Raw genomic sequence first — 26,442 nt, 5'->3', positions numbered from 1 at the left:
TCGCTAACATGTTACCCGGCACAAACTTTTCTGGTCACGTGATCACAAAAAGCAATCAAACTCCATGGCACTATCTCTTAAATTGGCATTCAAGGCATCATTAAACAGAGCCTCTGTTATCATAACTTCTCCAAACAGATCAATATGCCGTAAGATACTGTTAACAATATCAAGACACCGTTCATTAAGTTTCAAAGTAATCGACAGTTCAAAAATCTCCACAAAGAAATTAATATCAAGCTTAAACTTGGTGGGCCAGCCCTCTTTAGGAGTGAAAGAACGCAATTCATTCATAAAATCTCTTAAAAACAGTTCTTGAAGCTCGGTAATAATCTCTTGGAATACTTCACCATTTGTTAGTGGTTTCACTGAATGTGTTATACGGACAAAATGAATTAGTATTTCATATATTAATCCATCGGCTCGGAATTGTGTAGATGAAGTCATGGACATATCTCCCTTTTCTAATTTAGCAAAGAATCTAATGACTTCTCTGTTGATCCATGATTTCTCCTTCAAAAGAATATCGTGGAAAATGGTTTGGGAAACCTTATCAATATCATCAAACAATTTCAACTGTTGGTCGGACAATTGCTTATCGAATAAAGTATCAAACTTTCGAATGATCCGAGGATAAACTTGACGTTGAAGTTCGTCAAAATTGTTCATAGATAGAATTTTAAATAATTCCAAATCTTCTCTTTGATCCCGGTGCATTTCAACATTATATTTCTTCATGATTGATTCCACAAGAATATTCAAACTCCGCATAAACTGAATTTCAATACTAACAAGCGTTCGTTTGCTGGGATATGAAGCAACTATTCTAACAGGAGATTCACCTAAATTGTCAAATACCAAAGATGCCAATTTGCTCAATACATAAGTTTGATAGTATTCAATAACCTGCACCAATTTAGTATAGGAAGCTGCTGCTGTTCCATGATGATTGGATTTAGTATCAACAATCTCCCATTTTTCAAGTTCATAGAATTGAGAACAATCATTAACCCAAGTTGAACAAATGGCTTCAGTAATCTTTTGACTAACCTTAGTGGAAGCACTACGTAAATGCTTAACCACATTGTTTGTTTCGGGATATTGGATCAAGTTCCCAAGCTTCACAACATGTCCACCCATAACAGTTAACAACTTACCCACACATCTATTCACAACGGTCAAATATGAAATGGATGAGATTGAATTACTATAATGAGGAATGAACCGGGTATAAATTTGAGGAGAAGCTTCCACTATGGCTGCAGTATTTGATTCGGAGTTATTTGCATCATTAAATAAATCAATTAAAAATGCAACCATTGATTCAACCAATGTCAAAAATTTGGTCCATACTTTCCCATCATTATCGTAGTGATAATAAGTGGAATAGTTAGATGCAAAGATTCCAAGACTATCTGAAAAGATAACTTGTAAAGACTCAATAAACTTAGTCAAGATTAACCATGTTTCGTTGATGATAGAAAAGTCAACGTTCTCATTGGCTTCAAACACCTCAATGATAACTGGTCCATGATCATGTTGAGCCGAATAAGAAGATGTCCTAAGTTCATCTTCAATGGTTCTATATTTGTCCAACACAAACTTGACAAAGGATTCGTTGGTTCTTGTCATGTCAAGAGAACGAGCATATCCCTTAAGTTTCGATTGCATACTAATAAAGCTTCTATCAAACTTTGCAACTTGGTAGTCCAATTCCTTTGCCAATTGGTCGAGTTGTGAATCAAGAAACTTGATGATTGGGTTATCTGAACCTGGGAATTGAAGTAACTTATCGACTAACCCACTAAATTTAGCAGATTTCGCAGAATCCATGGCCAATAATTCCTTGTAGATATTTTCTCTATACTCCCTAATCAAACCTTCTATGACATCAAACACTTTCAAAAGTGCTGTGTTGACAAACTTCTTCAAACTGGGGCTACTCTGAGCTTCAATCTTTAACACCTTTCTTTGAGTTAAATAGGAGTTATACGTCTCAATTAATAAATCGTGCTTGTTGCTCTGCAAATAACTAGTTAATTGTTGGGGCATGTCAAAGAAGAACTTGTATTTAATCACATATTCAATTGTTTGGGCAATTTTCATTTCTTTACCTCTATGGTCAAATATTGGTCTCATCAGTAAGGCAAATGAAGAGCTCAAACCTTGAAGGGTGATTTCCAAATCCGAAACCAAGTTCTTATTACTCTCAGTGCTCTTATTATTATTACTGTTGTTTAATCTTCGAAGTCCTCGTGTTTTATTAGGGTTGAACACAGTACTATTCTCTCTGTCTATCAGGTTTTTTTGGGTTTTAAACTTTATCAACACATCGTCTAAGGCAGTTTTGATATTAATGAAATCAAGATAATTGGAATCAACCACCAGTTTCAATTGAACACTTTGAGCTTCAAGTGTATCCAGAATGTAGTCCATCCCTCGTACCAATTCCTGTAAGGTGGTATCACTATGAACTTGACTTAAATAAAGTTGACTATTGAACGTTTGACTGCCTATAGAAAACTTTTCCCAATTGGCATTGTCTTCAATACTTAGGAGCTCCCCCTTAGTGATCAACTCGTCCATCACCTGTTGTGCATTGTATATTCCCAAGGGGTCATCATTGGTACCTGCTGCTGTTGCCGCCAACTTCTTACTGCCCAGTTTCAGTTCCGTTTGACCCATTAACTTTCCTAAAAGCGAATACTTCTGTTCTGTGGTCATGCTCTCCACTATGGAGTCTATATCTGGAGTCTCTTTGTTGGCTTCGGAGGTCGATGGTTCAAACACCGCGGGCTTCAAGTCTCCAAGACTGCGTGGCGTGGTGGTGCTCAAACCGTAGTTAGCAAGAAGAACATCCTCTGCAGGATTGAAGTCCAACATGGTGGTAAGGTGTAGTGTTCAAGAGAGTTGATGGTATAGGCTGTTGTTTTCACTTTGATTTTATGTGGAGAAATTGTGCGAGGGAAAGTGGTAGCGCATAAGTAATAGTAGAGTTATATCAGTAGCAGTACAGTAGTAGTAGTACAGTAGTAGTAGTACAGTAGTAGTAGTACAGTAGTAGTAGTACAGTAGTAGTACAGTAGTAGTAGTACAGTAGTAGTACAGTAGTAGTAGTACAGTAGTAGTAGTACAGTAGTAGTACAGTAGTAGTAGTACAGTAGTAGTACAGTAGTAATACAGTAGTGTTATGTTTATTACATTATTCAAGTCCATTCTTAAGTACTGCAGCCACTGCTGCATTAGCAATAGATGCTGCATCTTCAACCGAATCCTGCCCATTCTTCTCTTCAGTATCATCGGACATATTCGACTTCTTCCTCGTGCCCGGATGTCTGTCATTGGATTCATAATGGAACTCATTGGCTATGCATAGTTCTCTCACTTTGGATATAAGTTCCTTAAACTCAAGACGAGGACTGGTCTTACGTTTCTTTTGAGTCAATCTCTCAAATGCAATTCGATACGCTTCACCTTGATCCAGTCGAGTAAGTAACAGCTGAAGTTCATTTCTAGGTTCAAAAGGTCTTTCATCTGCAATCTTACTCCAATCCACTTTATCCAACAGAGTATATTCTGACTGTAAAAGTATATCAAACATCCAAACTTTATGAGGAAGAGACATCAATTGAGCCAATTCATTCTGTTCTCGTTTAACCAATTTACGCCATTTATATCGACACTGAATTCTTGACCTTCTTCCATCCATTTTCTCACTAACAACTGTCCAATTAAGTAATTTATTCTTATCATAATCTCGGAAATTAATATCTGTTTTTAATTTAGATAGTATCTCTACCACAGCTTTAAGTAATTTGTCTTCTTCCTCTTTGGTCCATCTATCCAGTGTTCTATTATCCCCACATTTAAGATAATTCCTCCATCTATCACGACAATCTTCAGGCATTCTTCCCATGGTTTCCCCAATAGATTTCCAATTACCAGGTCTACTTTGAACAAGTTCACCTAATAAATTATCATCTTCTTTTGTCCATGTTCCTCTAATGTTGTATACATGGTATTGACGTTTAACATGCTTATATACACTGGCACGTGAACGATATGGGAATACTCTGGTTAAATTAATCCAGAATGTATCCTTTAATCTACCATGAGTCCATACTCTGGCACAAATTTCTTCACGTGTAAGCTCCTTCAAATGACAATAACCCAGAATAAAATAATCCACAGCTTCAATTTCCAATGGTGTGAAATAACGAGGTCCAAGTTTCTTAAACAAATCTTTCTTTCTCTGAGGATCCAACTTCTCCAACTCTTCAACTTCCATTTCACCTTCAGATAAAATAGTTTGATCAAACCATTCATGAGTAATTTGTCCAGCAGCAATTACCAAATCTTCTTCTGTTGTTAATGGAGTTAAGTTGGGCCATTCACGAGTTAAACTTTTAGCTTCTTCTTCTTCATCCAATTTTTGTCTCTTTCTTCCTCTTTTCCTTTGTTGTTGCTGTTGATGTTGCTGTTGATGTTGATGTTGCTGCTGCTGTTGCTGTTGTTGTTGCAGATGTATACTCAACTTCTTTTCAAGTTCAGCAGCTTCAGCAGCCGCAGCAGCAGCCGCAGCAGTTACAGATGCAACTGCTTGAGAAGCAACCTGTGCCATGGCTTCATCATCATTTGTAGCATGTTCAGGAGTTTGTTGATGTGACCATTCCAAAGCTCTGACATCCATAATAGCAGCACGAACCAAATCCTCATGTTCTTGAGATTCAAGATTCAGTAACGAGGAATCCCGAAAATCATCACCGGTCTTTCTACGACGTTTCCTCTTTCCACCGTCACTATTAGTCAACTGAGAAGTTTGATCAAAATTAACATTAACATCATTGTCTCTACTATCCGCCACATTATCATGTAAGAAAGCCCACAGGTCAATATCATTCATGAACTCTTCATTCGCCAACTTACGTCTCCTCAATGCCTTTGCATGCTCGCTTTCCAACTCAGGATCGTGATTAGGATCATTATGTACATCAGGATCGTCCCTGTTATTAGACTCACCAGGTAGTCTTCTCAGTTTCATATGATGAATATTGTGACCATTATCACCAGAACCAGAATTGAGTGTACCACCCACATATTTCATCACTGCTGCCTCAACAGCATCATTAAGCTCTTGATCCTTATCGTCATCTCTACCAGTTACATGATGATCATCTCCAGCTTCTTCTGATTCATGCACCACCAAATCATTTTGATCTTCATGAACAACGTCACCACCTGAGGGCTCATCTTCATTGGCCTTGGATCCTAATTGAAGCAATGCCTGAGCTCCTCCAATGTCTTTGTCTACTTCCATCGTGTGTAGGAAGACGTAAGTGTGTGTGCTATGATTTTTTTTGCACCCAAGAGACTTCTGTCAGGGTAACTGTGTTTGTTTATTTTGGGGTTACCCTTCCGTTGCGATGCGTGGGAAACTTTGACTGGATGTTTTTGACACGTCAAGTTATTACGTAAGCAGGAGACAACAATTTGTTTACGTACTTGATATTGTGCTATCTTGCTTGCAACTGTTATTACTACTGTTATTAGTGTTAGTATTACGGTAGGTATATAATAATGGGGCTGAGGGATGACATAACCGCTATGTCAAAGGAGGAAGTGGTGGCTCGATTTCGAGAGTTGGAGACGGAGTTAAAGACATTTGAGGAAGCCAGTAAAGATTTAGAAACGTTACTTGAAGATGAAGTAAGTCGATTAGAAGGTGAAAATCAACAATTAAAGGAGAAAATACAAGCGATTTCCATTGAAAATAGAAACAGAAACAATGCGTTGACGGCAGAACTTGCCCGTCTACAAGAACAAATCTCCATTAAGGAAACTGCATTAGAACTGCAACGGTCCACTTTAAGGACATTGGAAATGGATAAAACAGGAATGGAAGATGGAGAGAGAACCTTAGTGGATAAGATCGAAGCTCTTAAGGGGAAATACAATGATCTTGTGGAACAAGTAGTTCTTTTAGAACAAGATTTGGAAACAGAAAAGAATCAGAATTTACAGAAAGATCTTTGGATATTCAATTATCAGACGGAAATTCTGCAACTAAAAGCACAACTTAAGGAGAAGAAACTGGTGGTGCTGAAAAGTAATCCACCATTCCATACCAAAGATCCACCTCCTCCTTCATCTTCTTCTGGGACTCACAGAGTTCCAGAGAGACAACGGATCCTGCTGTTAAAGAATAGCAAGTTGGAATCAAGCAATAACTTGAAGAAGATGCTTAATTTTTTCAGTTTTGGAAAGAAAAAAGGGTCTCAGTTTAAAGCTTCAAGTACAACACAAGTAAATAATGATCTGGCGATTTCCGAGCCGTATAGTCCCAATGAAGAAGTTGCCCACAAAGGAATCCTCGAGGAGAAGGAAACAGGTACATGATATATTTCAAACCAATAGTCATAGACTACTGTTACATCTACATGAATCGACTATTATGACGATCATTATACTAACCATCCATAGAACTGCAGCCCATCAATCTATACTGGTATTGAACTTGGTTTGCAGCCAGCTCAATCACCTTTAAGGTCCATCAGAGGGTACAATTTACTGATCCAGGGTTAGAGTTCTTATAGGTGCAACACAAGTTCTAAGCAGTGCAGCTGTCCTTGAATGCAAGGACTACCGTTAAGGATGATTATCACACGACCCTTATTTATATTCAACCTGTTTAACATAGTATTGGCTTATAGTAGCAGTAGTAGTTTTGGTTGTTTTGATCGACTACCCGGCTCTTTGTTAAGTCCAAATGGTAGCGCCAAGCGATACCCTTATTTTACTGTACCAAATAGGAAACAATACTTAAGCTGTTTAAGGACAACGAAAGACAAAACCAAAACAGGTATCCAACCAAGAGGACGTCCATAAAGTATATAAATATATACATACGGGTATAAATAGAGAAATGGAGAGTGATGACGAGTTCCGTCCTATTCGCTTGGCCAAAAGAGATTCGCACGGTGGGGGATCATCAGCAGCATCATCAGAGATTGGGGGATCAGGTAGTCAAACGTTTCATATGAAACCAATACGATTAGGCTCAAGAAACCGCCGTAGTTTTGGTTTAGTTAGAGCATCGTCGTTTTCATCTAGTGGGGCGTCACCTCCATTGACTCCCAAATTCAAGAGTCATGATCCCATATTTGCCTTATGCTGTGTTGATTTCCATCATCAAAGAGGTCCAGAAATCCAATGGTGGAAGTCTAATTATCATCCGGAATATACCCCTAATTTGTTTAAGAACTTGCCGTTTCAAGCACTTCCTGATGGGTCACATTTGTATGATGAAACGTTTTCGAATTTCATTTTGGTCTACGACACTCAGAAGCTGACCAGTCTTGATGACCATGACGATGAGCTTCATTACTCCGGTGATCCACGGCAATTAATGACACTTTTTGGATGTAGTTGTGTGGGGACCATCAAGACCTCTGAAATGGATCCTGATGAAAGAGCAAAGAATAAAGATATCACTCGTTCATTGGTTCAAAAGGCAGTGGTGGTAATTGCTAAAGATAGACCCATATTCACCCATATAAAGGAGAAGTTATCCATAATTACTAAATCATATTTCTTACAGAAGGACTTGGCCAACTTCAAGGTGTTTGAAGATTTGTTTGAAGACTTGAATATTCAATATACTCCAAAGGAAGATGTTCCATTACCTCGAAGCCCAGGAGTATTGATAAATAAAGAAGAGGATGATGAATTTGTCAACTTGAACCTTAAGGATTATATCAGCAGATTCAAGGCAAATTTCCTTCTTATTTTTAAGATGATGCTTCTTGAGAAACGGATCCTTGTGTTTTCAGGGTCTAATTTAGCCCAAGTATTCCAATTCCAAAATAACCTTATCAGCTTGATTCCTGGATTACTTAGTAACCTCCAAGAATCTGGTTCTACACTTATTGATTTCATGGAATTGACTACCAATTTGGGAAAGCCAACATCTATCAACACTTTAAGTAGACACTCGATGCTACGATTCTTTGGATTACCTTTGAAATTATTCGACACTAAGGGTGCCATGTGGGCTCCTTATTTACCATTACAACAACTAGATAACCTTAAATGTGAGTCATTCTTAGTGGGGACTTCTAACCTATTGATCTTTAATCAAGCTCGACAGTTGCAAGTCGATGTGTTGATCAATCTTGATACAGATGAGGTGACATTCCCTTCTGGTAAGAGTGAAGAGTTCAACCTTCTGAATATGGATAAGAAGTTTATTAATCATTTGTTGTATGCTTCCAACTCCTCCAACTCCGATAGTTCGGACTTTGTGGGCAATGATGATTATCTCCGACTCAAATTTGAAGATTATCTTCTTTCATTATTACTGACACTAAGACTTCGTCAATATGGTGAGAATTTCAATGGCGTGCCCCCAGGATTCGAGATAAATAATGAAATGGGGAACCTTTCTCTTTTCAATCAAAGGTTTGTGGACTTATGGAAGGAAACCAAAAATTGCAAAATATGGAATTTAATTGCCGATGAATTTATTTTCAACTTCATTACTCCTCATCATTATGGTATAGAATGCTCCAAATCAGGTTCTTCCAACTTTAAATTGCCAAATTGGTTCCTGAAACGTCAAGCGGGTGCTTCTACTACATCAAAATCAGACCCAGAACATAAAGCCCGTAAGTTTATTGAGGCTTCAGACACTGCATCAACAACCACGTCAGAGACTGCCGCTTCTTCTTCAATCAATGCCAACACCAATGAATCTTCATTTGAAAGTATACTGGGCCTGTCTAATGCTACAGATCAATCCAATCCCAAGGGCTGGAGTTGGCCTACTTTCAAATGGAAAGCTTAGGAGTCACGTGCCTCAACACGTGATCTCATCGAGAATTATAAAGAGAAAAAAATTAACGGGCAACCCTCTAACGGTGAGCTGACCAGCTTCAACAGTATCGACACAGCACAACATGAAGCATCCATTCCAGATTGTACTAAGTGACCAAGATGGCCACGTGTTCACGTCTGTGAAGAATGAAATACTGGTGTTCAATACAGACGGTCAACGCATTGGTCATTGGATTGACCCACTAGACAAAAGTGTAACATTAAAGAAACAACAAGAGGAGAAAATCAAGCAATTGTCAGAGAAGAAGTTGAAGACCAACGATGAAACCCCAATCAAAATACCCAAGATCCCTGTTCCCGGTTTAGGAGCTCCACCATTATACAACTACATCCGTTCATTGAGTGTACGTAATGATATCTTAGTTGGTACTACAGACAGTGATAAGGCTGTTGTGATATTTAGAATTGACTTTTCGAATAACATTGGAAACTGTTTGTGCCTCATAAAACGTCAAGTGTTGCCCAAGAGGCCGTGTGCTGTTTCCCAGAACGACAAAGTCGTCGTGGTGGCCGATAAGTTTGGTGATGTTTACACCGTATCCATTGATCTGAATGAACCAGTGGAAGATAAGGCCCTAGCCCCTATTCTCGGCCATGTTTCTATGTTGTCTGATGTGTTGATAACCACCAGAGACGATGGTAAGTCCTTTATTCTTACTGCTGATAGAGATGAACACATTAGAGTGACCAACTACCCCAAATCATATGTTATCAAGTCATGGTTATTTGGTCATCGTGAATTCATTCTGTCTCTTGTGATTCCTGAGTTCAATAGAGACTTGTTGATAAGTGGTGGGGGGGATAATTATGTGCTTCTCTGGAATTGGTACGACAATAAGCTTTTAGATCAAGTGGACATAAGAACCTTGATAGAACCATTCTTGAATGACTCTCATTTACCACCAGAGAGATTCTTAACTGAAGACTCCGTCAAAGAGGTGACTGTCTCCAACATTATTTCCTACGCGGAATATTTCTACGTTGTCTGTGAAAACACCAAATGTATAAATGGATTTAAGATTGATGCTGGCGATGGTTTCAAGGTCAACCACATCCAGACTTTGACTACGCAACATTCCATTGTTGATATTACTTTAGATAAACTAAAGAACCAATTGATTGCATGTTTCGACACTGAAGATGAGCACAAGTTGTTGGCCGGATTTGCTATTGCTGATGATGGCTTATTGCAACAACAGGAACAATCAAAAGCTTTGACTAACATATCAGACGCAAATGAATGTCTCGTGGAATCTAGAGACGACTTTTATCCATTATATTATACCAGCACATTGCGTAAACGCAGTGACCATTAGTTTAATCGGTGAACCCACCTTGTTTGGCCAAAGAATAGAATAAAGAGTCTTTATTCTTCAACAAGTTCTGAGGAGAATCAAACTCTGCAACCTCACCCTTCTCTAATACAATAATACGATCTGAATCCAAAATAGTGTTCAATCTGTGGGCAATGGTGATGATAGTTTTCTCCTTGAATTCCTTTCTGATGGTCTCTTGTAAAATTTTATCTGTTTCCACATCAACTGCAGCAGTAGCTTCATCTAACACCAAGATGTTTGTAGTATTCATCTTCAAAAGCACTCTACCCAAACACATCAATTGTCGTTGACCAATAGACAAGTTGCTTCCCCCTTCGGAGATTCTAACGTCCAACGGACTCTTCAACGACTCCTTTTCTTCAGTATTCTCGTACATGGTTTCAACATGGGATTTGAGATGTGACAATTCAAGGGCCTTCCAAATAGCCTCATCAGTGTATTCATCTGTGGGGTCTAGATTGGATCTGATTGAACCTTCAAACACTTGAGAATCTTGAGGGATAATGCTTAATTTATGTCTTAAATCACCCAATCCAATGGAACTGGTTTCAATGCCATCAATAACTATATCACCACCAAACTTCTCTATAATCCGGAAAAGTCCTAAAGTAATCGATGATTTCCCTGCACCAGTCCGCCCAACAATACCAATCTTCTCACGGGGCTTGATATCCAAATCAATATGTTTCAATACCAAATCCAACTCGGGTCTGTACTTGGCACTATAGTCTCTGAAAGTAATAGCACCTTCAGATGGCCACGATGTGGGTGGTCTGTTGTCTTCAATGACTTCAGCAGCTTCCACATTCAATTCAGAGTACTCCAAGATTCTCTCGACTGAAACAATGTTGGTCTCAACTTCAACAGTCATTCTCACAATCCAGTTCAATGATTGGGTAATCAGAAGTGCATAAGATACAGATAAACCAACCATACCGGCAGAAACATGACCTGACTTCAATGTCAAGATGGCCAAACCAGAACTAGCAAGAATAATAATGGAACCAAGAGTTTCCAATCTAACAGCTAACCATCTGTTACAGTTGATAGCAGGATATTGGGCTCTCATGTTCTTGTCAACTCTAAGGGCATTCAAACGCATAAATCTTTCATCCTTACCATAGGCTCTAATGGTTGCAACACCCACTAAAGACTCTTGGAAGTTGGCATAAATAGGAGATCTGGTGACAGAGTCCAATCTCTTCAATTCCCTGGATGAACTCATATAATACTGTTGATAATAAACGTAAAAGAACACCAATGGAATAATGACAAAGATGAATTGCCAAGTGGAGATACAAATGACAACTATAGTGAACATAACTCTTGTAGCATTATTGAAGAACATACCAAAAGTTCTGGCTAAAATTTCATCCACCTTATAAACATCATTAGAAAATCTATTCAAGATTCTTCCGATGGGGGTGGTTTCAAAGAAGGTCATTGGTGCTCTCAAAACTCGTAATGCCATGTTATCGTGCAACACTCTAGATCCCCGGATACTGCAAACAATGTTCATGAAAAGTGACTGGAACAAACTGGATGCAGAGTAACAAATACCCAACAAGAAATAGATACCCAAATACTTACCAACATGAGGGTTGTAACCTTTTCTGGTGTTGATTTCAGACCAATGTTTCAACCAAACGTTAGCCATAACACTGAGGAAGGTACTGACTACCGTAGTAAAGAAAAAGATTCCAACATTACGCTCATTACAGGCCTTAGCATAAGCGAGATACACAGACCATTTGACCTTACCTTGTTCCAAATGTTCCTTTCTTGCCTTCGCTTCATCATCATGAGATTGAACTCGAAGTAATTCCATGGTTTCAGCATTGATAGAAGCATCTGACGCTCTACGCAAACTTTGAATATCAAAATCACAGTCGGAATCCAAGTTATCAGGATCAACAGCATCCTTTTCTTCTTCATCTTGATCATCTTCAGCCTTCTTACCTTCTTCCTGTTGCTTTTCAACTTGCTTTCTACCAAATTCTTTAATCAATTGATACAATTTACTGTTCTCTTGAGTCATGATCTCGCTATAAGTACCACGTTCGATCAATCTACCATCGCTAACCATGAGTAAATTGTTTGCCAAAGAAAGAACACCAATATTATTTGTTGCCAACACCTTACACTTGGATTTCAAGATACCATTAGGACCCAAAACATGGTCAATCAAATGTCTACCCACATGTTCATCAACAGCACTCAATGGATCATCCAAAAGGTAAACATCTGCTCTTGCATAAACAGCTCTAGCAAGTGACAATCTTGCCTTTTGACCACCAGAAAGTGAAATACCCTTTTCACCAACTTCAGTACGATCTCCCTTAGGTAAGATTTTCAAATCAACATTCAAAGCACAAGCTTTCATAACCTTATCATAATATTCAGGATCATACTTGTGACCAAATAAAACATTCTCTTTAACACTTCCATTCATAATCCATGGAACTTGAGCAACATAAGCAACCTTCCCACGGATTTTGACTTCACCATCCAACTTATATAAATCACCCAATGCAGCTTGGATGATCAGGGATTTACCAGAACCGACTTTACCAACAATACAATCCAATTCACCCTTTTTGGAATCCAAATTAATATTGGATAAGGCAACCTTATAATTTTCATCTTTAGTGGACTTTGACCATAAGAAAGTACCATTTTTAATGGAAACAGCAGTTTCTCCATCTCTAGTAGCTTTGGGAAGTCTAATTACAGCATCATCTTGTAATTCACCAGCAGTTAAAAATTTAGTTAATCTGGAAACTGCCACTTGAGCCTCTACAATGTTAGTAATAACCATTGGGATAACTGCCAAGGGAAAAGACAACATGTTGAACAATGCCAAAGCTGGGAAAACAATATCAGTGGTTAAACTCTTCTTTTCAAAAAGAATATAACAAGCAAAAGTGGAACAAGAAACCAAAAAGGGAGCCAAATTCCAGGAGAAGAATGTGAAAGCTCCAAGGACACACATTTTTTTCAAGTTTGACAATTCTTTATCATTTCTAACGTGTTGAAGACGTTCCAAATAAGGTGTTTCCCATCCATATAATTTCAAAGATTTAATATTGTTCAAGATTTCACTGGTTAATCTAGATCTTTCATCCTTGTATTTCATTTGAGTTCTTTGTAAGTTCTTCAAGTATCTTGCCATAATAGCATTGATAGGAATCATAATAAGCATCACACAGAACCCTGCCCACATTGAGTTACCTACCAACCCATGTAAAGAGTATAAACAAACAATGATTTGAAAGGGACCTGACCAAACAATTTGCAAATTTTGAACCAAATCTTGTAATCTTTGAACATCCACAGACATTAAATTAACAATATCACCGGTTGAAGATTCTTGCTTGGATTCATTTGACAAAACCAACAGCTTATTATAAACAGCAGAAGTCAATGCAGTCTTGATCTTCATACCCAAATCAAAGACTCTTTGGAAATATTGATGTAAAAATCCAGTTTGAGTGAGACCCACTAAAAACATACCAACAGAAAGCATCAATCCTCTCGTCAAGGTGATAGGTTCACCTTCCTTAAGGGAGTTGGCGTAGTCATTAACGAATTGAATCAATAATCTCAACAATTGAGGTTGAACAAACCCCAAAAGATCTTGCAGACCTTTGAAAACACCAGCAATTATGAATGGAGACCCAAATGCTTGGGCCACAGCTTTAACTAAAGATTTATGATTGACAGCTTGACGATTCCAAAAATGATAGAACCTTTCTGAAGTAGATTCAGCACGTAAAGCCCTAGGCAATGCAGGCAAGTCATCTTCAGTAAGAAACTGTTCGTAACCCTTTTTCATAAGTGGAGCCATCCAAGCAAACGTAATACGGGAAAAGACATCTGCTTTATCATAGGGTGACTCATCCAATTGTTTGATATAAGATTTGGATGATTTCATGGGGAAATACAGTTCCAAGAACAAGATAAGCAAGGCATTAACTGTAGCCAAGATACCGATATGAGATTCCGTTGAGTTTAATTGGTTTCTTAACTTCAAACTAAAGAAGGTAAGAAATCCTATGATACCTTGGAATAACCAATAGAATAAAAGTATACCATTAGGGATTTCTGCTTTGAACTGTTCAATGTAATGTAACCCCAAGGCAACCAATTGAGCAACAAAATTCGACAATAAGGCCAATTGAATGATACTGGCACCACCTAAATCATGGATAATTAGAGCAAACAGAAAGATCAATTGGAGAGACACTAACGTTAATTTGGAATAAAACACCCAATTGACTCTATTTGAAGATTGTTTACGTTGTCTAAGAGTAATGATTTGATACGTTCCAAATATCACCATAAACAATGCACATAAACCCGTCATTACTCCTTGAACGAAACAAGGAGTCAAATCACTGTACTTAGCCAGCAACGGACCCCAACCTTCCTTACTGGAACACGAGAGCCAATCAGATGCCATAGCATTTCGGAAGTTTGGTAAGGAGTGTTGATGTTTAGAATGTTTACCCTTTTTCGGGGAGCTAAGCACACCAGAAGCAGCCATCCACGTCCAATGGTGCCAGTTATCGGTGGCAAACGGCGTTGCTTGATACGCTTCCATAGTCAAAACAACAGCGGCAGCAGCAGTAATGGTATCAGTACAAGAGTTACAGGACTACTAAAAGAAGCTCAGATGTGAGAGGCAAAAGAAGAACGATAACGGTTGAATCTGAAAAAATAATCTGTGCGGTTTTGAGTAAGTCTTTCCATTAATAAGCATAGGAGTCATGCCTACACCGTAAGGCACGATTTTGTATGGGAAGTAGTACACGTAATACATATGGCTGTATATACGGGTAATAAGCTGCCTAATTGGGACGTCTTATGGGGAGTAATAGATAACATGCATGGGGCTCTGTATTGTATGCATTTGTATGTGGTTTATAGTATAGCATTTACATAGTATAGTATTTATATAGTATAGCATTTACATAGTATAGCATTTACATAGTATAGTATTTATATAGTATAACATTTACATAGTATAGTATTTACATAGTATAGTATTTATATAGCATAGTATTTACAGGGCATAGTATTTACAGAGCATAGTATTTACAGTAGTTACTTCATTGTTTGCTTAAGACACTCCACTTCCTTATTGGTCTTAACAACCTGCTCGACATCAACTCTATCAAAATCCAATAACTCATTATATGTATTCCATTTCCCCTCAATCCCAAGTACTCGTAGCGTTTGACTAAGCTCATTGATAAAACAAATATCAATAGGTGAGTTGATATCTTGTGTCATGAATTTGGTGTACTCTTTAGTTCCAATTTGAGACTTATTGAAGCACCGCAAAAATTCGTCCATGTCATTCAAATGCTCAACACACCCATTGAAAACACTGGCTAAGTAGTTATCGATATGTGGAATCAACCACATTAATCGGCCCACGTCATCGGATTTCCTAGCAGCTTTCAACACAAGTTTTATCAATTGTTTGGTAAATATGTAACCACCAAAATCACGTGACCGCATCTCCGGTATACCAAGAACAACTTGAAACTTATCATTATCAACTATATTCACATCACCATAGAAAAGAATAAGTTTGAGGTGTCCAGATGGTTTCTCCATAACCAAATGGGCAAGAAGCTTATTGATAAGTAAATCAATATACTCGAACTTGTTTAAATCAATGGCAAGCCTTATGGCTTCATATATCACTTCAATGTCAACCATAATGGGATTGACTGATTGATACACCACTGGATGTAGGGAGATATTGGCCGGGGTGGGGAACCGTGATCTGGAAATGATATTGGAGTAGATTGAACGTCGTAACACCTTTTCATGTTCAATGGTATCTTCTAGTCTTAAAAATGCAAGAAACTCTAGGAAAAGTAGTTCATCTTTCCGGTCTGCTGCGTAAGTCATTAAACTGGTTAAAAATTCAGGATGTGATTGGACCAAATTTCTATATTGAGCTGCAATACGACCAGGTTTAATAGTTATAACATTGGTATCTTCAACAGGAGTCCCAAGTAGTGATCTACTCCAATCTGGAGAACAAAGGGCATCAAAGACTATGGATTGGTAATTGAAAAGTCCAGCCTGGCCAAGCTTATCTAAGATTAATTTGAATATTGATAATGAAGGAGTGAATTTTGAGCCTCGAAGTAACCCTGATGAAAGTGAAAGGATTAGTTCTAATCGACTATTAAGTGGGTTTCTTTTAACCGTTGAATGATATTTCTCAAATGCATTGGCAATAAGCAATTCATATTCTGAAGAATCGATATGAGGAGATTCAAATTTAATGAATGTTTCTGATTTAAGCTCAGCAATGACATCTGATTCAGGATAACCAAAATGGTCAGACAGAGCTCTGTAATTATGGTAAAAGGTTCTCAACACTTGTAATGAGTTGAAACACTCTGAAGTACCATATTCTTCTCCTAGACCAAACCCCCCAAGTTGGTTCCCATCCAACAATTTTGATATTGCTTTCTCATTCTCAAATTCCTTCCCAACTAATTCTTGTAATAAGTTCATTATCTCTGGTTTCCGAATAGGATCCTTTATATTGTAGAGCAAGTTTTCTCTCCATATAAGTGAAGATGCTGGTAGTTTCTGGACCACTTGCTTATCTTGGAATAGTTTACGTATATTTAACTCTACTATCACAGTATTAATCCAATAGGTAGCAACAAATAACATGATAGACTCCAATTGTTTATTGGAGTATGTTAACGATCCAACTTCCAGTCGAAGCTCATTATAGTTAGTCACAGGATGAGGATACGACGGAACATTAGTAGTAGTTTCGTTAAATAACGAGGAAGTGTCTTTGTCTTCAAGAGCCCACTCCCATATCTGTTGAGCTTTAGCTTTATAGTTTTGACTTAAGATCTGCTGTTTCTGGTTATCTTGTTGTATCTTTGAGGCCTTTAGTTCAACTTTAGTCAATGGCTCTTTTATGTTACGTACATGCCATTTAGAAGAATATCGTCTTATTGCCAACGGTCTATGCCATCGACTCCACATATCATAGACCAACACAAGTATTCACCTTTAAGTATGCACCGTCAACTATAATCTAATGCTCTGTATTAAATGTCTCTGGGGTGATCTGATAGATGTCGTTAATGTCGCGCTGAAAAATTACCTGCGGGTCACAAAACGTCAAGGTAAATGTCTACGTGTCTCACCAACAACCGATGTGCAGTAAATATTCCACCAGCTATTGTTATCAATAACAGTCAGACTTGTTTCATTAACTTGTTATAATGAAAGTCTTGAGTTTATTTGCAGGTTTGGCAACTGTGGCCGGAATTGCCTTGGGAGTTGAATTCACTCAAGAGTATGGTGGTGAAGGTCCATACAAGCCAAGCCCTGCATTGGTTGAAGGAAGTGCCCAATCTGGAGATGTGATTGATTTCAAAGGATACGATAATGGGACTGAAGCTATTAAACAGTTTATGCCTGAAATGAAGGATAAAAGGGCTCAATTTGTTGGGTTCACAGCATTTTATCATATAGATGGATATGAAACCCTTAATCCTCGTGAGTTTGCCGAATTTAAAAATGGTCAAGTTGTTGATATTGTATACGAATTGGTCAATAAGGAAGAAGAGTCGGTTATTATTGTTGCCGGGACTGGGGGAGTTATACGTGATGTGAATGACTTAACTGTTAAGGCCAATATTTCTATAACTCCATTGGAAAGAAAGATTAGATTAGATCCTGGTGATAAACATAAATTGATTCAAAAAGTTGAAATCCACTTGGAGCCTCAAGCTTATATTTTCACCCCTCAATTGTATATTATGGTTAATGAACAACCTCGGATGGTTCAAGCCAGAGCTCAGATGATTAATGTTGAAGATGAAGAACTTTCAGTGATTGACCCTCAATTTCTTCTGTTGGAATTGCTCTTGGTTGTTTCAGTACTTGGGTTAGCATATCTTGGCTATGAACTTTGGGGGAAGTCATATATCCAATCAAGATTGAGGGGGTTCAGGACCCTGACACAAACATCTAAGATTAAGAATAAGTTGCTGAAAAAACAGTCACAAGTTAAAAGCAAAGATTGGATTCCAGATTCGCATTTAAGAAATAGAAAGAAGAATTAAATAGACAGTTACATACTATATGTACAACTTGGTATGAGCTTTATATCACCAGTTTATATACAGGACATTTTGATACTCAAATCAACCGTTAACTTCAATACAAACAGTCAAAAGTATAAGCCACACTCGTTATTATTATTATCCTCATTATTATTATAAGCATAACGAAGCATACACATCTGATTCATGAGACTATATCTTAACCAAAGACCGAGGACTTTTATTCTCACTAGCAATGGGTACGCCTTAGTGATAAGACATCCCAACCCCACGTACAAGGAAGATGGTAATGGAGGGAAGAAAGTGGAGGAGGTTCCCGCTGTTATAGTGGAGTTTTGTAATACGGAAATCTTGAATTTGGCCAACTATAAAGAGATTGTCCCCAGTCGTCGAAATGGACAAATGCTTGGGTTTTTAGGGTTTTTACTGATCAAAAATAATATTTTACTAGGTTTTATCACTGGTGATGAAACCATAGCGTCTCCCACATTACACGACACCGTTCATCGAATCACGGGTGTTGAGTTTTTTTGTGTACAACTGGATGCCTTTGACCAGTTTGTAACGTTCCAAGAATATAACAATAATAACGGGAGACATATTGGAAGACCGAATGCCCCAGACGAATACCTAGATCAGGGGGAGTCTCTAGCTCATTCCGTAAAGAAACTCATATCTCTGGGAGATTTTTTCTATTCTCCTTCGTTTGATATCACCCTGACAATGCAGGAAAGAGGGTATCAGGCCAATCCCTTGTTTAAACTACGGGCAGATGGACCTTATTGTAAACGGTTTATGTGGAATAGATATATGACATTGGAGTTGATAGATTTCAGAAAGAAACTTCCTCCAATAGAACAGGAAATGTTTGATACAGGAGGGTTTATTACTCCAATATCAAGAGGATATGCTCAAACTTTGAATTCAGTTATTAATAATGAAGATGCATTGATTACCATGATCTCAAAGCAAGCATGCTTGAAAAGTGGTCATTTATTTGGAGAATGGGGTATAGATGATCAAGGTGAAGTAGCAAATTATATGGAGACAGAAATCATCATCTATACCCATAAATTTTGTTTTGCATATGTTGTTGTACGAGGAAATGTGCCTATTTTCTATGAAACGGAAACTCATTTCAGTAAGCGGAATATTCTTATCGCTGTATCCAAGTCTAGCAAGAAGATGAGGTTCCCCAGATCTTTCGAAACTTCTCAACTTGCACTTGGTCGACATTTTGATGGGTTGGCTTATAATTTTGGTGATATTGCTGTGGTCAATGGGTTAACTTCGGATGAATCTTCGTACAAGAGCCAATTAAGCAAAAAATATAAAGAACATCTTGAGAAGTTTATTGCATTAAAGAATGATGCTGGGAATTATCGACTATTTGAAATAGATCTACATGTTAGCAAAGCATTTGTTAAGAAAGTTGGTTTCACATCTGTCAATCCACATAACATTATCTCCATAATAAATGATAGAGTAGTGGATTTTGGAGCGTATTTCTATGGGATATCAGATAATACTTTCACAGGAAGACAATTGGGAGTTTTCAGAGTGAATTCCTTTGACAACTTACATAAAGCAAGTTTTATATCCAAAGTGATTTGTCAAAGAGTAATTGAATTGGCCATAGAGGATATGGGGATCACCTTGGAATCAAATACAGAGATTATTGCACATCATGCAAAATTATGGGAAGAAAATGATTATCAAATCACAAGGTTAACCACTAGTTATATTACTAATTTTGGTAAATTGGCAGTTCATGCGGTTAATAATACTGTCAAATCTCATTTTTCAGCAAAATATCTTAGTGGAGTGGTTCCAGATAACAAGGGGAATGATACTGCTATGTTAAAGATGCTAGGAAGGAAATCAGATCAAGTAAGTGTGACGTTATTCAGTCCAATTCTTGATTTATTACAAGAAATAGATAGAAGGAATACCGCAGCCAAAGTTGATGATGCAAATACTGAGAGTGTTCTTCCTACCCAACAGATCAAGTTATTTGCTGGAACATTTAACGTTAGTGGGAAATGTCCTACCACCAGCATAACTGAATGGATATATCCAACTAACACTGAAGGGGAAGTATCATATGATATTGTATTTATTGGGATTCAAGAAGTTGTTGAGTTAACCACAGGGCAAATCCCATCTCGTGATGTTGGGAAGGCTAGGTTTTGGGAGAATAAGATCAAAAGTACATTAGATGAAAACCCATTGGGAATTAAATATGTGAGTTTATGGGTGGGTATGCTTGGAACCACTGCTCTTTTCCTTTTCGTGAAGGAATCACAAGTGGATAAAATACGTGGAGTTGAAGGTAATGTTAAGAAAACAGGATTAGGAGGGATGGCAGCTAATAAAGGTGGAGTAGCTGTCAGTTTTTGTTTCAATGATACTCTGATATGTTTAGTTTCATGTCATTTGGCTGCTGGGTTAAGCAATATAGATGAAAGACATCAGAATTATAAGACATTGGTTAAAGGGTTTAGATTTCTGAAGAATAGATCAGCCAAAGATCATGATGCGGTGATTTGGTTAGGAGATTTCAATTATAGAATCGGATTACCCAATGAACAAGTGAAACCTTTAATAGAAAGGAAACAATATTCCCGATTATTTGAGTTTGATCAATTACATATGCAAATGGCCAATGGAATCACATTCCCATTCTATGATGAGATGGAAATCACCTTTCCTCCAACGTATAAGTTTGACTTAGACAGTGACATTTATGATACCAGTGAGAAGCAAAGAATCCCAGCATGGACCGATCGGATTTTAAGTTTATCCAAGGGGAAGGTGTTAACTCCGAAGGTTTATAATAGTTGTCCTACCGTCAAGTTTTCAGATCATCGTCCAGTTTATGGGATTTTTGAAGTGAGTGTCCATTCGTTGAGTGCGTCCAATAATAAGAGTAACTTGGCTTTAGACCGAGTAAGTGGGATTGATCTTAATACCACGATCTTCAAGAAGGATGACTTATCCTATTTGGTGTTTAATGATAACGATAAGGCATTACCACCTCCCAGCACCGATTCCAGGAAATGGTGGCTTGATGGGAATAAATCCGTTAAGATGAGCATAAAGGAGTTGAATGATAACGACAATGAATTGGTTCATGATCCACTTGTGGTGAATCCATTCTTACCCATTAACCCATTTGAACAAACAGATAAACCAGAGTTTATAAAGAAGAGTACTTTATTAGAGATGATTAGATAAGATTGTACTATTAATAATATTATTAATATATATACTGTACTTTATATTGGTTCGGACTCGGACCTTGGATCGGGATTACTGTCGGACTTACTATCGGACTTACTGTCGGACTCTGACTCACCGGACACTAGCTCACTTTCACTCTCTGTCTCTTTAACTTGTCCCATTCTTTCAGCTTCTTCTAGTATGCTATCCATTTTGGCCTGTAGACTTTCTAACATCCGCTCTAGGTTATCTGCCTGTTTTTCGGCGCTGGCTAGTTGTTTGTATGCATCTGCTATGCTTGAAGACGCGTCGTCCGTTTGGTTATCTGTCGTCATGATATAGAAGACTCATGAGGAAACGGAAGTCGTACCTTCTTGTATACTGTAATTTACGTGGGGTTCATCAATCACTCACGTGACTGATCACTCACGTGATTGAAATGGAAAACAGTATTAAATCACGTGACATAAAATACACTTGAGACACTTTATTTACTTAACTAACGACATAATCTATTCAGATGTGCTTGTCTTTATGCAACCCATTCAAGATGGAAATAATAGAAAGGAAAGAAGCTTGGGAAACATCTTCATGAATACCAACACCCCATTTGGTAATCTTACCCTCAAACAATACTTCAATATAAGTGGCAGCACGAGAATCTGAGTCTTCACCTAAAGTATGCTCACTATAATGTTTCACCACAATGTCAATTCCTAACCCGGTAGAGATAGCATTGGAGAAAGCGGAGATAGGACCATTACCTTCACCGGCGATCTTGATTGGTTTGTTATTTATTTCCAAATCAACTTCAATCTTTCTGGTTTGCTTACTAGCAGTAAGAGAATAATCCATCAATCTATATTGGTAATCATTGGTATCAGAATTATCATAATAATCAATAAAGTATTCCTTCTTAAACAATTCACATAATTCATGATTGGATAATTCTTGACCCTTGATTTCTGCTCTTTGTTGAACAACTCTGGAAAACGCAACCTGTAAGCCTCTGGGGAGATCCAATTCCAAGTTACGTAGAATGACCCAAGCAGATCCACCTTTTCCACTTTGAGAATTGACTCTAATGATAGCTTCATAAGTTCTACCAATATCTGCTGGATCCAATGGTAAATATGGTAATCTCCAATGGACATTTTTCCCCTCTGATTCCTTGACTTGTTTGGAATAAGCATTGAATCCCTTCTTAATAGCATCTTGATGAGATCCAGAGAAGGCACAAACAACAAGCGAACCTCCATATGGTGCTCTGGCAGGAACAGGAATCTTATTACACTTTTCCACGATATCAATCACAGAACTCATATCAGAGAAATCCAATTTGGGGTGGGTACCTTGAGTGTACAAGTTCAAAGCTAAGGTAACCAAATCAACGTTACCAGTTCTTTCACCGTTCCCAAAAAGACATCCTTCAATTCTGTCAGCACCTGCCATTTGACCTAATTCTGCAGCAGCAACAGCACACCCTCTATCATTATGAGGATGTAAAGATATGCAAACTGTTTCTCTGTTGGGGATATGTGTGGAGAAATATTCAATTTGATCAGCATAAATGTTTGGAGTAGCCATTTCAACAGTTGCTGGTAAGTTAAAGATAATAGGCTTTTCCTTAGTTGGTTCCCATGCTTCCATAACAGCAGTACAAACTTGAACTGCAAAGTCAGGGTCAGTATCTGAGAATGTTTCTGGAGAGAACTCAAAATCCCATTCAGTAGATTGTTGAGCAGGATCATCTTTAGTTAAGGATTTGATTAATTTGGTGCATTTCACAGCTAAAGCAAGCGATTCTTCTTGCAGCATTCCAAACACAACATTCCGGAAACAATCCGAAGTGGCCAAATAAATATGAACGGTGGCTTTCTTAGCACCAACTAAGGATTCAATGGTTCTTCTAATTAAATCTTCACGACATTGAGATAAAACTTGGATAGAAACATCAGCAGGTGCACTTTCAACAGCATACCTGGTGAAGTCAAAGTCAACTTGAGATGCACTAGGGAAAGCCACTTCGATTTCTTTAAACCCCATATCCACCAATTTATGGAAATATTCCTTCTTTTCTTCAAAAGACATGGGGTCAGGTAAACTTTGGTTCCCATCTCTCAAATCGGTCGAAAGCCATCTTGGAGGTTTCGAAATTACCTTTGTAGGCCACTGACGGTTAGGTAAGTTGATTTGAGGGTATGGCTTATACTTGACGGAAGGATCTGCTAACATAGGCATATTGATGTACGGGCAAGACAGTAACTAATAAAGACAGTTTCCTATATTGGTATGCTTAAGAAACAAATTCTGGTATTCTCTTCTTCAAAGCGACCTTTTGGGTGATTTAAATATATTATTATCCTGAAGGTTAAGACTACTATTACTCATAGGTGTTTCCACCCCACTCTATAAAATTTTTCAATCACCTGTGGGACAGCTTTGGTCACGTGAGTGGGCCATTTGTGGAGTATAAAGGTTTCCAATGCCGAATTGTACCTAGTTTTACTACATTTTTAAAGGCATATAGACAGGGATCGGTTATTCAAGGGATTAGCGGACTAGCGGCCAGTCCTATAAATTATGTACGGTGGCTTGTCCAGGTGATTGGAACTGTACACTAGCCTCTTTGGAATTGTGGGGAGGTTTATTACTCAAAGCCCTTATGATTCACTGACTCATACTTACTTGCAACCTAATAATAAATAAACAATATATTGGAAACGGGGGGTGGGTGCTCATAACGACAAACTGTTACGCACTATGAGCTACGCACTAGGATTATTGTTTGGTGGGAACTTGTGATGGAAGTGGATATACAGTTATGCCAATCTACCTTCATCTCCGGTACCGGCGAAAATGAAATGCGGCAATAAGTAAGCCCGGCTCTTGTGGTTGGCATGGCTTTGTGTATCAAAGAGCGCGTGTCTATCACTTACGTAATAAAATACAAAGAAGGAAGTAGAGTCTATCAATTATGCTGAGTATATATTACGTAATAGGACGAGCAACAAACTGCCTTGCACATTTCCAAGAGTGGAGGTTTGCTATTTGAATCCAAGTAGGTCGCAAGAACCTCGGATTTGGTCACAATCATGCAGGGAAAGACCCTGTCAAGAGTAGCAGTAGTAACAGTAGTCAAGGCGAGGGAGAATGAGAAGGCAGCAATGATAAGAAAACGAATAGAACGTACAGATCAGAGTTTTTAATGTAAGTAACAGTAATTTATGACAACTCCTGTTCTTTGAACACTAGTAATAGTAACAGCAGTAGGCTGAGGTACAAGTTGGTTGTAACAATGGGTAGGGGAAGCACTGCTTCTATTAGTGCTGTCTCTACTAATAGCAGTCTTAGTGATGTATGATGCTGGCCTTACCATTGACCAGATGGGTTTTATTTGCATGTGTCGGTGATAAAAATTTCCTGTTTAAGCAATTTCCAAATCCAACTACTCCAAATACGGTTATAACCATCGTGGGGTCAACTCATAATTATATATATATATATGTATATATATATATATGTACGTGTGGAGTATGACTGGTGAATACATCTAACTAACATTAATATTATCAACATGTATATTGAGAACTTGGTGACTGCTGCATTTGGAGCAATACTTGCTGGACCTTTAGTTATTAAGCTTTATGCTCCATTGAACGATCTTCTTCTTTATGGAAAGACCACTGGCAATAAAAGGAATAAGAGTAATGGTGGCGATGGCGGCGTGATAACAGAAACAGTTGAACAATTAGAATCAATCACCGTACCTAAATCATGGTTTAGTCATTACTACGTGTTTTACCTTGTAACGACATTATTTTTAAAATGGACATTGGTTAATAATAAACCAGTGGTCGATTTTGTTTATCTGTTGATGAATCCACTGAGAATTATTCTGCCTCTTAAATATAAAAATTACCTCCTTATAAACCATTTGATTTTATTACAAGCCATAAGAAGAACCGGCGAATCCTTCTTTGTTACTCGTTTTGGCAAAGGTTCCAGAATAAACTTTCTTCATTATCTTGTGGGGATTTCATTCTATGCCTTGGTTTCCTTCAACAACTTTCTCAGTCTTGTGCCTTATTATCATGCTGGTTTAAACACAAAGATCGATATCAGAAACCACTTACATTACAAGGATTACATCTTGGTGGGGATCTTTGTGGGCGTATCCATGTGGCAATTTGTTAGTCATCAACACTTGGCTACATTACGGAAGTATACTCTTCCCAACTTCAAATACATCTCCAGTCCTCATTATACTTCAGAGATGGCTATCTATTTGTTGATGTTCCTTATTAGTGTTAAGAATGTCGCTAAGGCAGAAATCAAACGTGATAATATCACCATTAATTATTTGATGGCCTTTGCATTTGTATTTACCAATTTATCCATCTCTGCATTGGAGACCCATAAATACTATAGGCAAAGGTTTGGCTACCAATATTCACTTCAATGGGCCGTTTTACCTGGAGTTTTATAGAAGAGACATTTATACGACATTTATTGATTCAATCAAGCATATAACAAACATAAACAAACATATGTAACTGATACAAAACTCATACCAATATACTTATGACACGTCATATGATATGTCACATATGCTACGTCTTATATGTTACACCATGTATGTTACACTACGTTCTACTCTTCAATTATAACTACACTTGACTCTCTTCGCCGCTCCTGTATAAACTCAGCCATTGATCTCAAGTAATCTAAACAAACAATCCATACTCGGATTCTTCACCATCATCTTTACCACCATACGATGCCTCCAATAGCAGAGCCTGATCCGGTGACAATCACATTAAGGGAAACCGGAACCACTGACGTCCGGGGATATCCGGGGGTCCAAG

The 26,442-nt window shown here is 38.0% G+C and overlaps 11 protein-coding genes across 11 annotated transcripts; 6 read left to right on the top strand and 5 right to left on the bottom strand.

Annotated features, from left to right (window-relative positions):
• Window positions 1-42: 42 nt before the first annotated feature.
• Window positions 43-2,883, bottom strand: SEC5 (exocyst subunit; the record flags this gene model as incomplete). Its single annotated transcript, XM_043191509.1, has 1 exon — window positions 43-2,883. One exon carries the CDS (start codon window positions 2,881-2,883, stop codon window positions 43-45), a length of 2,841 nt encoding a protein of 946 aa, XP_043049152.1.
• A 319-nt stretch (window positions 2,884-3,202) lies between these two features.
• REB1 (uncharacterized protein) lies at window positions 3,203-5,317 on the bottom strand (the record flags this gene model as incomplete). The annotated part of the gene is made up of 1 exon (XM_043191508.1): window positions 3,203-5,317. One exon carries the CDS (start codon window positions 5,315-5,317, stop codon window positions 3,203-3,205), a length of 2,115 nt encoding a protein of 704 aa, XP_043049151.1.
• Window positions 5,318-5,577: 260 nt separating this feature from the next.
• On the top strand, window positions 5,578-6,396 carry KQ657_000673 (uncharacterized protein; the record flags this gene model as incomplete). The annotated part of the gene is made up of 1 exon (XM_043191507.1): window positions 5,578-6,396. The coding sequence occupies one exon, from the start codon at window positions 5,578-5,580 to the stop codon at window positions 6,394-6,396; it is 819 nt and encodes a 272-aa protein (XP_043049150.1).
• Window positions 6,397-6,922: 526 nt separating this feature from the next.
• Window positions 6,923-8,842, top strand: AVL9 (uncharacterized protein; the record flags this gene model as incomplete). The annotated part of the gene is made up of 1 exon (XM_043191506.1): window positions 6,923-8,842. The coding sequence occupies one exon, from the start codon at window positions 6,923-6,925 to the stop codon at window positions 8,840-8,842; it is 1,920 nt and encodes a 639-aa protein (XP_043049149.1).
• A 112-nt stretch (window positions 8,843-8,954) lies between these two features.
• TRM82 (uncharacterized protein) lies at window positions 8,955-10,208 on the top strand (the record flags this gene model as incomplete). Its single annotated transcript, XM_043191505.1, has 1 exon — window positions 8,955-10,208. One exon carries the CDS (start codon window positions 8,955-8,957, stop codon window positions 10,206-10,208), a length of 1,254 nt encoding a protein of 417 aa, XP_043049148.1.
• A 1-nt stretch (window position 10,209) lies between these two features.
• Window positions 10,210-14,832, bottom strand: YCF1 (ATP-binding cassette glutathione S-conjugate transporter; the record flags this gene model as incomplete). The annotated part of the gene is made up of 1 exon (XM_043191504.1): window positions 10,210-14,832. The coding sequence occupies one exon, from the start codon at window positions 14,830-14,832 to the stop codon at window positions 10,210-10,212; it is 4,623 nt and encodes a 1,540-aa protein (XP_043049147.1).
• Window positions 14,833-15,335: 503 nt separating this feature from the next.
• Window positions 15,336-17,209, bottom strand: KQ657_000669 (uncharacterized protein; the record flags this gene model as incomplete). Its single annotated transcript, XM_043191503.1, is given in 2 exon segments — window positions 15,336-17,189; window positions 17,204-17,209. The coding sequence occupies 2 exon segments, from the start codon at window positions 17,207-17,209 to the stop codon at window positions 15,336-15,338; spliced, it is 1,860 nt and encodes a 619-aa protein (XP_043049146.1).
• Window positions 17,210-17,506: 297 nt separating this feature from the next.
• Window positions 17,507-18,352, top strand: IRC22 (uncharacterized protein; the record flags this gene model as incomplete). Its single annotated transcript, XM_043191502.1, has 1 exon — window positions 17,507-18,352. One exon carries the CDS (start codon window positions 17,507-17,509, stop codon window positions 18,350-18,352), a length of 846 nt encoding a protein of 281 aa, XP_043049145.1.
• Window positions 18,353-18,538: 186 nt separating this feature from the next.
• INP51 (phosphoinositide 5-phosphatase) lies at window positions 18,539-21,589 on the top strand (the record flags this gene model as incomplete). The annotated part of the gene is made up of 1 exon (XM_043191501.1): window positions 18,539-21,589. The coding sequence occupies one exon, from the start codon at window positions 18,539-18,541 to the stop codon at window positions 21,587-21,589; it is 3,051 nt and encodes a 1,016-aa protein (XP_043049144.1).
• Window positions 21,590-22,090: 501 nt separating this feature from the next.
• Window positions 22,091-23,815, bottom strand: LEU42 (Leu42p; the record flags this gene model as incomplete). Its single annotated transcript, XM_043191500.1, has 1 exon — window positions 22,091-23,815. The coding sequence occupies one exon, from the start codon at window positions 23,813-23,815 to the stop codon at window positions 22,091-22,093; it is 1,725 nt and encodes a 574-aa protein (XP_043049143.1).
• A 1,336-nt stretch (window positions 23,816-25,151) lies between these two features.
• DFG10 (putative polyprenol reductase) lies at window positions 25,152-26,063 on the top strand (the record flags this gene model as incomplete). The annotated part of the gene is made up of 1 exon (XM_043191499.1): window positions 25,152-26,063. One exon carries the CDS (start codon window positions 25,152-25,154, stop codon window positions 26,061-26,063), a length of 912 nt encoding a protein of 303 aa, XP_043049142.1.
• Window positions 26,064-26,442: the final 379 nt, after the last annotated feature.

Source organism: Scheffersomyces spartinae (assembly GCF_019049425.1).
Source record: "Scheffersomyces spartinae strain ARV_011 chromosome Unknown scaffold_11, whole genome shotgun sequence".
NCBI classification, from domain to species: domain Eukaryota; kingdom Fungi; phylum Ascomycota; class Pichiomycetes; order Serinales; family Debaryomycetaceae; genus Lizanozyma; species Lizanozyma spartinae.
This window is presented reverse-complemented; position numbering and strand designations above follow the sequence as displayed.